The sequence below is a fragment of the Dipteris shenzhenensis genome, chromosome 24, assembly GCF_047967505.1.
Source record: "Dipteris shenzhenensis isolate YYH24624 ecotype China chromosome 24, Dip_SZ_1.0, whole genome shotgun sequence".
Lineage (NCBI taxonomy): Eukaryota > Viridiplantae > Streptophyta > Polypodiopsida > Gleicheniales > Dipteridaceae > Dipteris > Dipteris shenzhenensis.
In genome coordinates, this window is record NC_141619.1 from 53,748,576 (window position 1) to 53,764,053 (window position 15,478).

General features: G+C 40.6%; 1 protein-coding gene and 1 pseudogene across 1 annotated transcript; both read right to left on the bottom strand.

Moving 5' to 3' along the window:
* Positions 1-8,327: 8,327 nt before the first annotated feature.
* LOC147886785 (uncharacterized) lies at positions 8,328-8,993 on the bottom strand. Its single transcript, XM_087395319.1, has 3 exons — positions 8,989-8,993; positions 8,713-8,902; positions 8,328-8,663 (listed from the first exon to the last, which is right to left on the bottom strand). The coding sequence occupies exons 1-3, from the start codon at positions 8,991-8,993 to the stop codon at positions 8,328-8,330; spliced, it is 531 nt and encodes a 176-aa protein (XP_087251445.1).
* Positions 8,994-9,084: 91 nt separating this feature from the next.
* LOC147886786 (uncharacterized) lies at positions 9,085-9,947 on the bottom strand (annotated as a pseudogene).
* Between the last annotated feature and the right edge of the window lie 5,531 nt (positions 9,948-15,478).

Below are 15,478 nucleotides of genomic sequence, written 5' to 3' on the forward strand. Positions count from 1 at the left end.
GCGGATCCTCTTTATATGGCTTAAGCAAGCTCACATGAAAGGCATTATGGATGAGCCAGTGAGTGGGTAACTTAAGTCTATAGGCAGTTTCATTGGTGGGCTCGAGCACTTGGAACGGACCATAGTACCTTTTTGCTAATTTAGCATAGTACTTTTGATGTCCCGTAGGGTTCTTGCTCGAGGTATGCCTAAGACGAGCTTTGAGAAATTGAAGCAATACCCAATCATTTTCTTTGAAGGTCAAGGCTCTTCTGTGCTTATTAGCAGCAGCCTTTTGCTTCTGTTGTGAGATGACTATGGCCTCCTTAACCTTTTGGAAAGATTCTTTGAGGTCCCTTGTATACTCATCTGTAGCAAAGATTTTTCCATGCATTTTGAGAAGTAAGGGAGATTTAGATCTGCCCTCTACTATCTCAAAAGGAGCTTTACCTATAGAAGTATATACAGTATTATTGTAGGTATACTCTACAAAAGGTAAATACTTCTCCCATTGTGATCTTTGATCTACTTCCGTGTTGAGTAGATCAAGGATCGTGGAGTTGGCTATCTCACTGTAGCCATCCGTTTGAGGGTGACAGGTCGAGGAGAAATTAAGCTTGTACCCAGGTTTTCAAAGAGACCATTCCAGAAATTACTGGTCATTCTAGGATCTCTATCTGACACAATAGATGTTGGAAAGCCATGATATTTAAAAATTTGGGATATGAAGAGGGTAGCCATGTGATGAGCCTTTATACTCTTTTATACAGGTATAAAATGGGCTTGTTTACTAAACCTGTCAACTATGGTCCATATTCCTATATTGCCTTGGAGAGACTTGGATAATCCAAAGATAAAATCCATGGATATACTCTCCCATGGTGCATCAGGAATTGGTAAAGGCTGGAGTAAACCAGGTTGTTTCCCCCTATCATATTTTATCTTTTGGCATACCATGCATTGTGAGACGTAAGCTTGTATGTCCTGCTTCATGGATGGCCAATAAAAATAAGTTTCTATAGCACGTAGAGTTGTTTGGATACTCCTATGCCCTGCATATGGTGAAGCATGAGACTCATACATAACCTTCTCACGAAGTGAGTTGGTTACACATAGCCGATTGCCATATAGAAGATAACTATCTTGCAAAGAAAATGGCTCTTGTTTCTTCCTTGGTGCACTGGCAAATATAGTATCCTTGAAGTCAGGATCAATAGCATACTCATCTATCATAGAAGATAGATCATTGTGAGTAGCTATAGATACTGAATTCACTCTAGGCCGTCGTGAAAGTGCATCGGCTACTTGATTGTGCTTTCCAAGAATGTGAGCAACATGAAAATGAAATTGCGAAAGAAAATTTGCCCACCTCATTTACTTGTCGGATAGCTTGGTCTGGGTCATGAAGTACTTGAGACTCTGATGATCCATTCGAAGGATAAAAGGAGTCCCCAGGAGATAATGCTTCCATACCACTAGAGCATGAAGAACAGCCAACAGTTCCTTCTCATAGATGCCTACTAGCATTTCCTCATTGGTATTCAACCTCCTGCTTTCATATGCTATGGCATGCCTTTCTTGAAGTAAAACTACTCCAAGGCAATCGCCACAAGCATCACATTGGACCTCAAATGGCTTGGAGAGATCCGGCAAGATGAGCACTGGCTGAGAGATAAGCTTAAGCTTTAGAACATCAAAAGCTTGTTGCTCTTTGGGAGTCCACACATATTTGAATTGCTTTTTGGTAAGGTCATGAAGTGGTCCCGCAATAGCCGAGAACTTTTCTATGAAGAGCCTATAGTATGCACACATACCAATAAAGCTTCATAGTTCATGTAAGTTCTTAGGCTGAGGCCATTTCTTTATTACCTCTAACTTGGTTGGATCCATACGGATACCATCTTTAGAGATAATATGGCCTAGATACTGAATTTTTTGTAGAAAAAATTCACTCTTCTTTTGATTAATATAAAGCTTATTATCTCTCAATGCTTGAAATATTACCTTTAAGTGCTCCTTGTGCTCAGGTAGAGATTTGGAGTAGACGATGATATTATCGAAAAAGACTCCCGTAAAGTGTCGATGAGGCCGAAATATTTTCTCCATCATGCGGTTGAAAGTGGCTGGAGCGTTGGTAAGTCCAAAAGGCATGACAAGATATTCATAAAGACCAAAAGTAGTCCTAAAGGCAGTTTTATGAATATCTTGATCTACTATCCTTATCTAATGATAGCCACTTTTTAGATCTATTCTACTAAAGTAGTTAGATCCTTGTAACTTATCGAATATATCTTCTATCCTTGGTACAGGAAATCTATTCTTGATAGTTAGTCTATTAAGTGCTCTATAGTCGACACACATTCGATATGTGCCGTCCTTTTGCACTAATGAACTGGAGAGCAAAAAGGAGATGAACTAGGCCTCACCATTCCTTTCTCTACCAATTCATTCACTTGCCTCATAATCTCCTCTTGTTGAGTTTGAGAAACTCTATAAGAAGGCTTGTTGGGCGGTGAACTTCCTGGTATAAGTTCAATAAGATGATCATCATCTCCTCTTTTGGGAGGTATCTCCCTAGGAATGTCATCTATAAATATATCTTGATATTCATTTAGGAATTGAGATTGCTCAAATTCCTCATTAGGCTTATCCATTTTAAACAAATTATTACAATCACGCTTAACATCCTTGACAAAAATCATGTAAGTAGAAACGCAACTCTTAATTGATTTGTCAAAAGCCAAGGTATCTACAAGTGGGATTGAGTATCCCATTGCACTAGCATCTATAACAACTTGCCTTTCTCTATGCATGAAAGTGATCTCCCTTTCAGGAAACTTCATAGTAGCTGCCATGCGTGTAAACCATGGAGCTCCTAAGATCACTTCTTCATGCTTGAGGGACAAAATAAAAAAGTCTTCTTTATCAACATAAATCTGGATGTGGAGCCTTAGCTTTCCAATCAATGGAGTGACTGGAAAATCTTGTCCTTTGAAGGCTCCATCCACTTTGACAATCTCCCCCATCTCAAATGATTGAACTCCTAGCTTGGCAGCCATCTCATGGGAGATGAAGTTGTGAGTAGAGCTAGGATCAAATAGGATAAGTGCATCATGCTCTCTCACCTTGCCCTAGGCATAGGATAGGGAGGATCCTTCACAATGACCATCCTCTTGTGGGAGCTCCACTAAAGAAGCCCTAAGTAGTACATTGTGTGCATGCTTTTGGGGACATGCCCTATAGACATGACCTTGTTCCCCACATTTAAAGCATTTATTATCTTTTCTATAACACTCCAACTCTTCATTGGATAGTCGATTCCTTCCTTTGAAGAAGCCTTTCTCCTTAGGCTTCTTGTTGGAGTTTGCTTTGGCTCCATTCTTCCCTTTGTGGTTGCTTTCCTTAACCTCCGTAGACTTGTCAGTCATCTTAGTCCCTTGATTTTGGAAGTTGATTTTGGAAGCAACCATGGAGTGGTGGATTACCACTGAGATGGAGCGAGGCTTTTGGGAATTGATGTACTGGCTCCATTCATTAGGCAATCCTGCACAAAATTGTTGCCTTTGTTCCACAAAGTCTATCCTTTTATAGACAGCAACTTTGAGATGTAAATCCCAAAACTTTTCTATATACTTGTGGATAGACTCATAGGGCATCTTTTTAAGGCCTCTCCACTCTGTCAGCACAAGATCCTCAACTTCACTTGAAAGGAATTGCTTGAGTATAGCAAGCCTTAGTGCCTTCCAAGTTTTTGGAGCTGTTCCATTAGCTCGGATGCTAGCCCACCATTGCCTAGCTGATCTGGTAAAGTACATGGCAACATTGCATAGCTTTGATGACTCAGTGAAACCTTCATCTCCAAAAGCAACATCAAATTGTTGATTGAAGGCTAACACCTTGTCGGTTGCACCAAAAGTCCCGTCATATGTAAGGAAGACAATATTCTTTGTGCCTTCCTTAAACTTTTTGAGTTTTCGAGATATTTTCCAGGCAACATGTGTTTTCCTATGTCCTCTCCTCTTTGACTTCTCTTGATAGGAGTCACTTTCAGAGTCTGAGGAGGATGAAGAGGAAGAAGGTGGAGAGGAAGAAGGTGATCTTCTTCTCTCCTTCCGTTGCTTTGAGCTCTTCTCTCTTTTGACCTTTTCATAAGGAGATGGCAGCGATCTCTTCCTCTTAGGAGGACTTATGGATCTTGGGTGTCGCCTTCTCCTTGGAGCCACATCTTGGCTGGAATCACTAGGTGATTCCTCCTCTTGGCATTCCTTAGATGGAGGCTCCTCATTGACCAGAGAGTCTGCTCCCTTATTGGTTGTTGTAGTAGCAGTTATAGCTTGAAATTCTTCATGGTCTCTCTTTCCCCCATAGAGGTTCCCCTTTTTGAAGTCTCACCAAGAGGCTTCAATGAAACTCTCTCTTCTTGGGAGTTGGAGAAGAAGCCATGTGCTCGGAGTTGATGCAGAACTTTACCCTGCAATCCAGGATTCACCATAGCCTCCTGAAGCTTCATAACCCAAAAATCTAACAAGATCTTGGCCATTATTAGTAGCATCCTCTTGTGTCTCTACACTAAACCTACTCTCTTGATTGTTTCTAGCCATTGTAGAGCAGATGGTGAAAGTTCTTGAAAAAAAAAATTCAACCCCTTTTAATTCTCTCTCTTTTCTCTATAATCTCTAGTAGCATGCAAGTTGCTACTCGTCTTACCTTTAAGAGTAAGCTCTTAAGCACCCCCACCACTTGATTAAGTGTCCTGCAATTATAATGAGTAGTGGAGTAGGTTCAACATAGCCTCAAAGTCGAGGGATAGCTCCTGCTAGGCTTACCTGCTAGCTCAATAATGGTTAAGCCCAAGGCAAGTCACAATGACTCCATTATTAATACTGCAGCTCCCAATGGTGTGCAACCATACCCCACAAAGTGGGCAAGACTAATCGGATAATGAATTCTAGTCCCACTTATCCTAAAGTAATTACCAACCCTAATCTCTAAGGATGTACTTAAGGACCTCTCTTCTTAAGCAAGAAAAGAGAAACCTATGCTCTGATACCAATGTGAACTTAATGCTACAGGCACTTAGGTTTAGGCGTCTTTTAGGGCTTATTCTTTTAAGAGAGTTCTTTATAGAGAGAAGGAGAGTGCTGGGTTGCAAAATTCAATAACTTTGCACACACATACGTAGCTCAACAATAGCCAAAATCAACACCAAAAAAGAGAGAGACTGTAGAGGACCAGATTTATGTGGAGCCGGTCCCCCCTCCAAGAGGCTTTTGCATTAATACTTCTCTCAAAAGAGAGACTTGTGTACAATGCAAGCTGTGCTCTTTTCCAAGCCTGGTGTTGTGGAGATGGAAACCCCACACACCTAATTACAACCACCACTTCTGGGGCCTCCCTTCCAAGGCCTCGAACACCTTCAAAGGTGGAGAGACCTACGGGGAGAAAGGGAGATGGAGAGGAAGAAGAAATACCTATACAAGAAAGTATATTTCCTCACTTATTGACTCTCCTTGAGCTTAGCATAGCATAACAGCATAATATGAGAGAGAGAGAGAGAGAGAGAGAGAGAGAGAGAGAGAGAGAGCTAGCTTCATTGAGCATGGCTCTTGGTTGGATTTTCACTCCATAGCCAAGAGTTGTTGGTGTAGGCACTCCTTGTTTGTGTGCTCTTCAACTCTCAAGACTAGATAGTCTCTTGTTGAGTAAGAGCTTGAGGACAACAATGAGAGTCCCAGCATGAGTTCGAGTGACTCTTTGTGCCTCATATACCTAGTCCTCACTCGAATCTACTTACTATTTTGGTCTTTGAATCCTATTGGATTCCCTAATGCCATGTCCCAACCTTATTGGACCCCTTCCACTCACACTAGGCTTGTGAGTGGGGAAGGTGGCTTGTGAGGGAAGCCTTATCCCCAAGAGTAGGCGTGTGAGCCTCTCTCTCTTCCTTCTCTCTCCTTGAGCCTCACGCATGGGACTTGCCAAATTGGGTCTTCAAGGCTATTGGACCCCCTTGTGGTGCATGGCTCTACCTTATTGGACCCCTTAGTGAGCCAATAGCATATCATTACATGGATCATGAGTGCTTTTAGAAGGAGCACTCGAGTGCATCCATGTGTGCTACTAGGTGGCCATAGCCTCCTTGTGACATGTGTCCTAAGGCTTGCAACCTTAGCCTAGGCTTTTAGCTATTAGTTTTAATAGACTAGGTACCTAACAAAGGTATAGCCTTTGAGACCTCCTACATTTTAGGGAGCCTATTACTTGGAATTGGCTAATCTCTAGGATAAGCCCTTAATACCATGGAAGTCCTTCCCTTAGTCCATGCTAATGAGCATCTAACGGGCATTCCCTATTTTCTAGGGATTTTTCCTATTTTTAAGAAGAAGCATATCCCTGGCTTAGATTTAGCTGTAACTTTAGCCATTAAGACTCTATACAAGGACGAATATTTTTTCATCTGTTCTCCCCCTTGCTTTAGCTATTTTCTAGAAAAATTAGCTATTTTCTAGGGTGAGCAGTTCTTTGGCTAAAAACACTTAGCACATCATTTCCTAAGCTATGCCTTCTATTTTCCCTAACATGTGGTCCCTAGTTCATCTTGCCTGGGCTCATTTATGGAAAAGACTTATATAATTCTTGGAGGTTTAATGAAGTATATCCTTAGGGTTTCTTAGCTTCCCTGACCCTTGAAGACTTGCTCCCTTGACAGAGCTAGTCTAAGCCATAGAATTAACCATAGGTCCTTTGCACTTCATTACTTAGCTTCTTGTTGATTTATCTCCCATGCATTCTTTGTGGAGGATATTCCATTTTCATGACACATGTATCTATTGAAAATTGGGGCTTATGGGAGGATCCACGAAAGCATGTATCAGAAGAGACGATCGATAGACGCTAGCAGAGATTGACATTACTTCACATTGAAGTATCATTGGTGGTAGAACATATAGGAGAAGGGAGGAGTGGTTGTGGCAAGAGCCCATCACAGGGGCTTCAACCCTCCTGGAGGTGGGCACATCGAGAGGGATTCATGATGGAGATGCAGTCGATGTTCTATCCCATGTGAGGATAAAGGATACTATCTTGCATGAAATTTGTGGAGGATTTACTCCTCAATGAGGCCAATAATGAGTGTGAGGATGATTGCACATGCGAGGAGGTCAGGCAATCTTCAGAGGAGTCATTGCTTGAGGTAGTCTGTAAACCAGTCTATGAGGAAAGTACTTACTCTGTTTTGTGAGCCTCCCTCGAGGTCTTGAATCTTCAGGCAATGTTTGGCTGAAGTAGACTATGAGAGAATGGGGTGTTTGCTGCGGATTATTACCACGCCCTCGGAGAGAGAGTGGGTGGAGGTAGAAAGAGCATATCTAGCATGGTATTACTGCATGTATTAAGGTATTACTGATAATATTACCATGCCTATTATCGCCATGGATTTATTTTCAAAATCTTGCTTGTTTTGCTTATTCTTGCTTTCTCTCTCTCTCTCTCTCTCTCTCTCTCTCTCTCCCCCCCACCATCTCTCTCCCATTCTATTTTTCTTTCACTCTCTTTCAAAGCTATTTGTATTTTAACTCACTTATATATTAGGTTTGTTCTCACTTTCTCTATTTCTCTCTTTCTTTCATCATCTCTCTCTCTTTCACTCTTTTTTATAAACATTAAAATTCTTAAATCAATTATAATATATATATGTGTATGTGTAAATCTATGTATATATGTATGTATGTATTTTTGATAAGTATGTATGTATGTATTTCACAAATATTTGGATTTTAACTCACTTATTATGTTTGTTTTCGCTTTCTCTATCTCTCTCTCTTTCACTTTTTCTCATAAATATTTAAATTTTTAATCAATTATAATATATATGTGTGTGTGTAAATGTGTAAATGTGTGTGTGTGTGTGTGTAATGTAAATTAACATACATACATACATACATACATACATACATACATACATATATATATATATATATACATATATATATACATATTACATGCATACATACATGCATGCATACATACATACATACATGCATGCATACATACATACATACATACATACATATATATATATATATGTATATATATATATATATGTATGTATGTATGTATGTATGTATGCATGTATGTATGTATGTATGCATGCATGTATGTATGTATAGATCTTAAGGAGATTGGACATATAATTTACATTACAATATATGCTCAATATTGAGAGAATTCAACTATGAATTCAACAGCAATGACTATGATGACAAATATAAAAAAAGTGACAAAAATAGAAGCATAATTATAAGAATGACAAACAAACATAATACAAAAGATCAATCTCAAGATGGATATCAATTTTCATCTGCCAAGAGGTCTCTACAAACATTAGTATCCATATCTAAGCCCATGGTGGCTAGATCAATAAATAAACTCATTTCTTCTTCATTGGAAGCATCCTCCATTGAGTCATTATCTTTCCCATCTTGATTTTTTCCACTATGGTGTGCATTGGAGAAAGGTTGCATTTCATCAACCTCAGTGGCATCCTCCTCCACATCCTCATGGCGTGCTATATTAGGGTCGATAACATGCTTTGCATCTATTTCTGTAAAGATATATCTACTTCCTTGTGTGACTGGAATGACATACCATAGTCTTCTTTGATGTAGAGAAGGCACATAGAAGACCTATATTCAATAAAAAAATTCAAAACAAGTAGGCTAGGCTTATCTTTACTTGCTCGTCACAACTATTAGGGTGCACCAAAATATCGGTACTTTTTCCATGATGAAACTTGGTGGAATCCACCGTATGTAGACCATTCTCATATTTCATCACCGCACCCACAAACCATCGACACTCGAAGAGAAAGGAGTGAAAGGTTCTGAAATCCACCTTGATTATTCTTTCTATGGTTCCACAATACCTTTCGGTGGTCCATTAGGAGGAGGGAATTGTGCATGATGCTCCTCCCAATGCTTTGCCCAATCTTGCATGTTCCATTGAAATGGCTTCATCCAATAGGTGGAAGGTATCTTCCATGTTCCATTGAAATGGCTTCATCCAATTGGTGGAAGGTACATACTTGGGATGTGATGTAGGCAAGAATCAATGGTTGTTGGGATATATCACCTTGTTTAGGAGCATGGGCCTCTCTGTCACCAACAATGGACCACAAATTGGACATGCATTGTGTCTAGATGTGAACAAACCTAAAGCATACATACAAACAAGATTGGTGAGCACATTTTTCAATACATGTCAATACATACATAGCACTCAAAGATAGGATATGAGCATACCAAAGATCTCTCCAAAGCTTGGAAAGTCATGCATCATCCACAAGAGGATGCCCTTCACCAAAGCACATCTATCTCAAGGGGTCCTAGAAATATCCATCACTTTGATGCTCCTCCACAACTCCTAGAGCTCCTTAATAATAGAATCTAGGTAAACATCCATGTTTTTAACCGTATGCTTGCCTGGGATGAGAAGAGAGAGTAAGATGTTGCCTTTTTTGGTTTCCTCCAATGATGGAATGTTGTAGTTCACAAGCACAACCAGCCAAGTACTCCAAGCAGTGGAACGTTTGTCGAAGGGGTTCACTCCATTAGTAGCCAAACCAAGCCTCAAGTGTCGTCGCTCCACCCTAAACTTTGGCCATGTATCTTCAATGTGACCCCATACCGATGTATCCACTGGCCCTCTCATAACTCCATCTATACTATAGACTGATGCATGCCATGTGAGTAGTGTGCTACTCTGTTTCCTCCTAAACATATGCTCAAACATATGTTGTGAATACAAGGGACTAGTGAAAAGTGTCTTAAGACCTTGCGAAGAATTGTAGTGGTTTGCATGCCATCTTTATATCTCTTCTCTCCACATTTGGGACATGTATCTGCATATGCATGCTCACTACAAAAGAGCACACAATCATTGATACATGCATGTATGTGCACATAATCCATACCCAAGCTCATCACAATACTTCGAGCACTTGGATCACTATCTCTGGTTAGAACACCAAAAAATCATAAAAAAGTGATATTAGAGAGTAACTATATTGCACAATGCTAATGACTTTAAAATAAAAATGCATACTCACCTAGGAAGCACATCGACACTTGCACTACTCCACCTAAACATCGCTTGAAGACTCAAGATCTGGAGGAAGGCTCGCAAAATAGAGTAAGTGCTTTTCTCATAGATCGGTTTGTGAGATGCTTCAATCAAGGACTCCTCTAAAGATTGCCTGGCCTCCTCCTACGTGCAATCATCTTCACAATCATTATTGGCTTCATTGAAGACCAAATTCTCTACCATTTCATGTAGAATGGTGTAATCAACCCTCACATGGGGTGAAACATCAATGGATGCACCTCCATCATGAATCCCTCTGCTCATGTACATTTACGCTTTCATAGATCCTCCCACAAGCCCCAATCTTCAATGTAGCACACGCGTCTAAAGATGTGCGATGCCCCTTTTACACTTCGTGCAAGGACAGGGCAAGCGATTGGCCAACCATCAGTTACATTTTAGGCCCGGCCGGAGCCCCTCATCGTCCCATTTGTTCTGCACTCATGAACAAGGGTTAGAAGAATTTTTGAAAAATATGTGGCAAAAAATAGGACTAACGTCTTGTTTTTATAAAATAAATGGTCATCTCAATATTTAATTTTAGTATTATTATTTAATATCTAAAGAATTTCTTTTTCCTAACTTTAAGGTTACAAATTGTACATGGAGTATTGCATTCAATGTTCACATGCAAAAAGGAGGAAAAGATGGAGCAAAATCTGAGCACACTGGTGAAAAATCCAGAGTGTGTTTATATCCATGGCAATATCCATAGTAAAATGAATTTCAAAATTTTTAATATAATGAGAGAGGCAAAGGTGGAAGACCACCTTTTACCCCTCTCTTTGCAAGAAACCTCGCAATAGTAGCCCATGAAGGAGATGATAGCCTCCTCCATAGCCACACTCTCCCCTCTCTCTCTCTCTCTCTCTCTCTCTCTCTCTCTCTCTCTCTCTCTCCCTCCACACCCTCATCACCAACCACCATCTCCTTCTCTCCACCAACAAGCAATGTAAGTGCTCTCCCTCCCCTTCTATGCACACACACACATGCACATATGCACACACACATACATGCACATCCATATATACACACACATGTATACACACATGCACATGCACATGCACAAACACACACACATACACATGCACATGCACATGCACATGCACATGCACACACACACACACGCATCATATACACAAATGCATACACACAATACACACACATTCACATCATGCACACACAATGTGCATCTTGGAGTGCACATTAGAATGCTTAATGCAATCCAATGTGCACACCAATATGCACATTGCACATTGGAATGCATGAACCATTCCAATGTGCACATTGGAATGCTTCATGCATTCCAATGTGCTTGCTCCCTTTTCCCATCTCAATGTGAACTCCAACGTACACATTGAGTGTGTATGTGCACATACACACCCAATGTGTCCATTGGGTGTGTGTAATACTCTTTTTTTCTCAATCAATGTGCACATTGAACACATTGATTATCTTCTCCTCTCAATGTGCACTCCAATGTGCATATTGAGTGTGCATGTGTGCATTAATGTACACATACCATCCAGTGTGTACATTGGATGTATTTAACACTCCTCCTCTCAATCAATGTGCACATTGGGAACATTGATCTCTCTATCCCTCCCTCTCCCCCTCTCAATGTGCACTCCAATGTGCACATTGAGTGTGGATGTGCACATCAATGTGAACCTACACACCCAATGAACCCATGGGGTGTGTTTAACATTCTCTCCCTCTTAATCAATGTGCACATTGGATACATTGATCCCTCTCCCCCTCCCTCTCCCCCTCTCAATGTGCACTCCAATGTGCACATTGAGTGTGTATACACGTGCACATCAATGTGCACGTTGGAGTGCACATCAATGTGCACGTACACACTAAATGCGCCCATTAGGTGTGCACATTGAGCCATTGACTCCTCTTCCTCTTTCTTTCTCTCTCTCTCTCTCTCTCTCTCTCTCCCTCTCTCTCTCTCTCTCATACCAAGAAGTGTGAGAGCACTTACCTCCATATGCGAGACTGAGCACCCAATAGACTCTACTTAGTCTCCAATAGATGGCAATGACACAGGTTGAGAATTAGTTTAAGAGGTTAGACAGAGAAGTAGAGAGATTAGTAGCTCAATAATTAGAGAGCTTAGATGAGAGATGTAGAGAGCTTAAGTAAAGGTATGTCTCTCTTTTTAGAAGAGAAACACCCACATAGATTCTCTCCTTCACATAAGATTCTCCCTTACATAGAATTCCTCTCTCACATAAGATTCCACACACTTAGGGTTTACACACATATACACTAGGCTCCATATTAATAAAATAAGCTCTATAATACAAAATAGGCTTTTCATATTAAAAAAAATAAAATAAATTTTTCATATTTTAAAAAATAAAATAGGCTCTTCTTCATATTAAAATAGGCTCTTTCAATATGCACTCTCCCCCTCTTCAATCTGCACTCCAATGTGCACATTGGAGTGCTCTCCCTCCCTCTCTCCCTCCTCTCAATGTACACTCCAATGTACACATTGAAATGCACATTGGATGGACACATTGATTCCCCTCCCACACACTTAATGTGCATCTTGGAGTGCGCATTAGATTACTTCAAGCATTCCAATGTGCACTCCAAAGTGCATGTTGTACATTGGAATGCATCAAGCATTCCAAGGTGCACTCTGTCCCTCTCTCTCCCCTTGTGCACTCCAATGTGCACATTGAACTACTCTCCCTCCCTCTCATCTTTTCAATGTTCACTTCAATGTGCACATTGGGTGTGCACATTGATCCCTCTCCCATACACTTAATGTGCATCTTGGAGTGCACATTAGAATGCTTGAAGCATTTCAAGATGCACATTGCATATTGGAATGCATGAAGCATTCCAATGTGCACATTGCAATGTGCACTCCAATGTGCACATTGGAGTACTCTCCCTCCCTCTCCTCCTCTCAATGTGCACTCTAATGTGCAAATTGAAATGCACATTGGGTATGCACATTGACCCCTCTCTCACACGCTTAATGTGCATCTTGGAGTGCACATTAGAATGCTTGAAGCATTCCAATGTGCACTCCAAGATGCACATTGCATATTGGAATGTATGAAGCATTCCAATGTACACATTGCATATTGGAATGAATTATGCATTTCAATGTGTTTCCTCCCTCTCTTTCCATCTTCAATGTGCACATTGAAATTCACATTGGATAAAAAAATAAAATAAATTTTTCATATTTTAAAAAATAAAATAGGCTCTTCTTCATATTAAAATAGGCTCTTTCAATATGCACTCTCCCCCTCTTCAATCTGCACTTCAATGTGCACATTGGAGTGCTCTCCCTCCCTCTCTCCCTCCTCTCAATGTACACTCCAATGTACACATTGAAATGCACATTGGATGGACACATTGATTCCTCTCCCACACACTTAATGTGCATCTTGGAGTGCGCATTAGTTTACTTCAAGCATTCCAATGTGCACTCCAAAGTGCATGTTGTACATTGGAATGCATCAAGCATTCCAAGGTGCACTCTGTCCCTCTCTCTCCCCTTGTGCACTCCAATGTGCACATTAAACTACTCTCCCTCCCTCTCATCTTTTCAATGTTCACTTCAATGTGCACATTGGGTGTGCACATTGATCCCTCTCCCATACACTTAATGTGCATCTTAGAGTGCACATTAGAATGCTTGAAGCATTTCAAGATGCACATTGCATATTGGAATGCATGAAGCATTCCAATGTGCACTCCAATGTGCACATTGGAGTACTCTCCCTCCCTCTCCTCCTCTCAATGTGCACTCTAATGTGCAAATTGAAATGCACATTGGGTATGCACATTGACCCCTCTCTCACATGCTTAATGTGCATCTTGGAGTGCACATTAGAATGCTTGAAGCATTCCAATGTGCACTCCAAGATGCACATTGCATATTGGAATGTATGAAGCATTCCAATGTACACATTGCATATTGGAATGAATTATGCATTTCAATGTGTTTCCTCCCTCTCTTTCCATCTTCAATGTGCACATTGAAATTCACATGCACATGTGCATCCAATGTGCACTTCAAAATGCACATTTGACCATAGATCTCTCTCCTCTTTCTCTCCCCCTCCCTCTCTCTCTCTCTCTCAAATATATACATATATATATATATGTAATGTACTCTTATTAGACTAACATTAGGCTCTTGTTTTAGAAATTATATTGAGAGAGAAAAAGAGAGAAAGAGAGAGAGAGAATATAAAAATATATTATTAAAATATCAATTTTGTTTTTCTCAGATTATGGCTTTATCTTTCTTGAATCATTTTTGTAGTGTTATTGATTTTATAAAGGATGGGTTATCATATGGGAAGGCTCAGGTCACGTATAATGTCTAGTTCAGAGGGTCAGGATCTAGCTATTTAGGTACGGCTAGTTCAGTTGATATCCAAGCTGCTTTGCATGCACGGGAAGAGTATGAGCAGCTTACGTCCTCGCCATTTGGGCGATATATGCCCGAACGGCTCAGCCTCTATGGGATTTATTTCACATCTCTATATACCTCTCCATATGGGAGAATGCCACTAGTCCAGAGTGTGCCGCCTATAGCACTGCCTTCTACACTCTGTTCCTATCAACCCTCTCCATTGCCATCACAAGTTCCCTTCTCATTTTTCTCACATCGTCCCTCTTCATTGCCCTCACAGACTCCCTCTCCACTTCTTTCGCATCGACCTTCTTCTGCATGTGGAGGCTCTTCAGAGGGTCGTTGCTGATCTTCTGGTAGTGGTAGACACTCACGTCACTCTAGTAAATCATGTTGCTTTGGTGGAAGGGATGCTAACTCTCCTCATGTTTCATAACTTCCTCCTCCTACAGAGGATGAGGACACAGATAGAGTGACCCCTGATGAGCAGGGTCTATAATATCATGCCCACCGAGGCAGGGAGGTGGATCTCGGTACTACTATTGGAAGGAGATTTTGCACACACTTAAACAATATGATACATTCAATGTATCATAATTGTTTTATAAAATTTCACAATCAAGATGTAAGCCTCCTGAATTACATCAAAACTTGCTTGTATATCCGGTATCCAAATCCACCGGATCATCAGTTTTCACTGCAATGGCTTGAAGAGCATATAAAACTCTTCCTAAAAAATAAGAAGTCTAGTATGCGGCAAGCGATAGGCAAGCAAGTGGCAGACCTAGATAGAAATTCCATGGCCGAAAACGTGGAGAGCGCAGCTACTAGTGGTCGATCAGTACACGAGTAGCAGAGGGATGCCAAGTCTCGACAGCCACCTGCACACAATGGGTCTGGAGGAAAGGCTACTCGAAAAGACAAATTCGTAAGTCATTTGATTATTTTAAAATACAAACCATC

What these genes read in the sequence shown, in the direction of transcription:
- LOC147886785 (XM_087395319.1), bottom strand. An exon ending in CTAATAGTTGTGACGAGCAA is followed by an intron (nt 8,664 to 8,712) that starts GTAAAGATAAGC and finishes TATTGAATATAG; the next exon opens with GTCTTCTATGTGCCTTCTCT.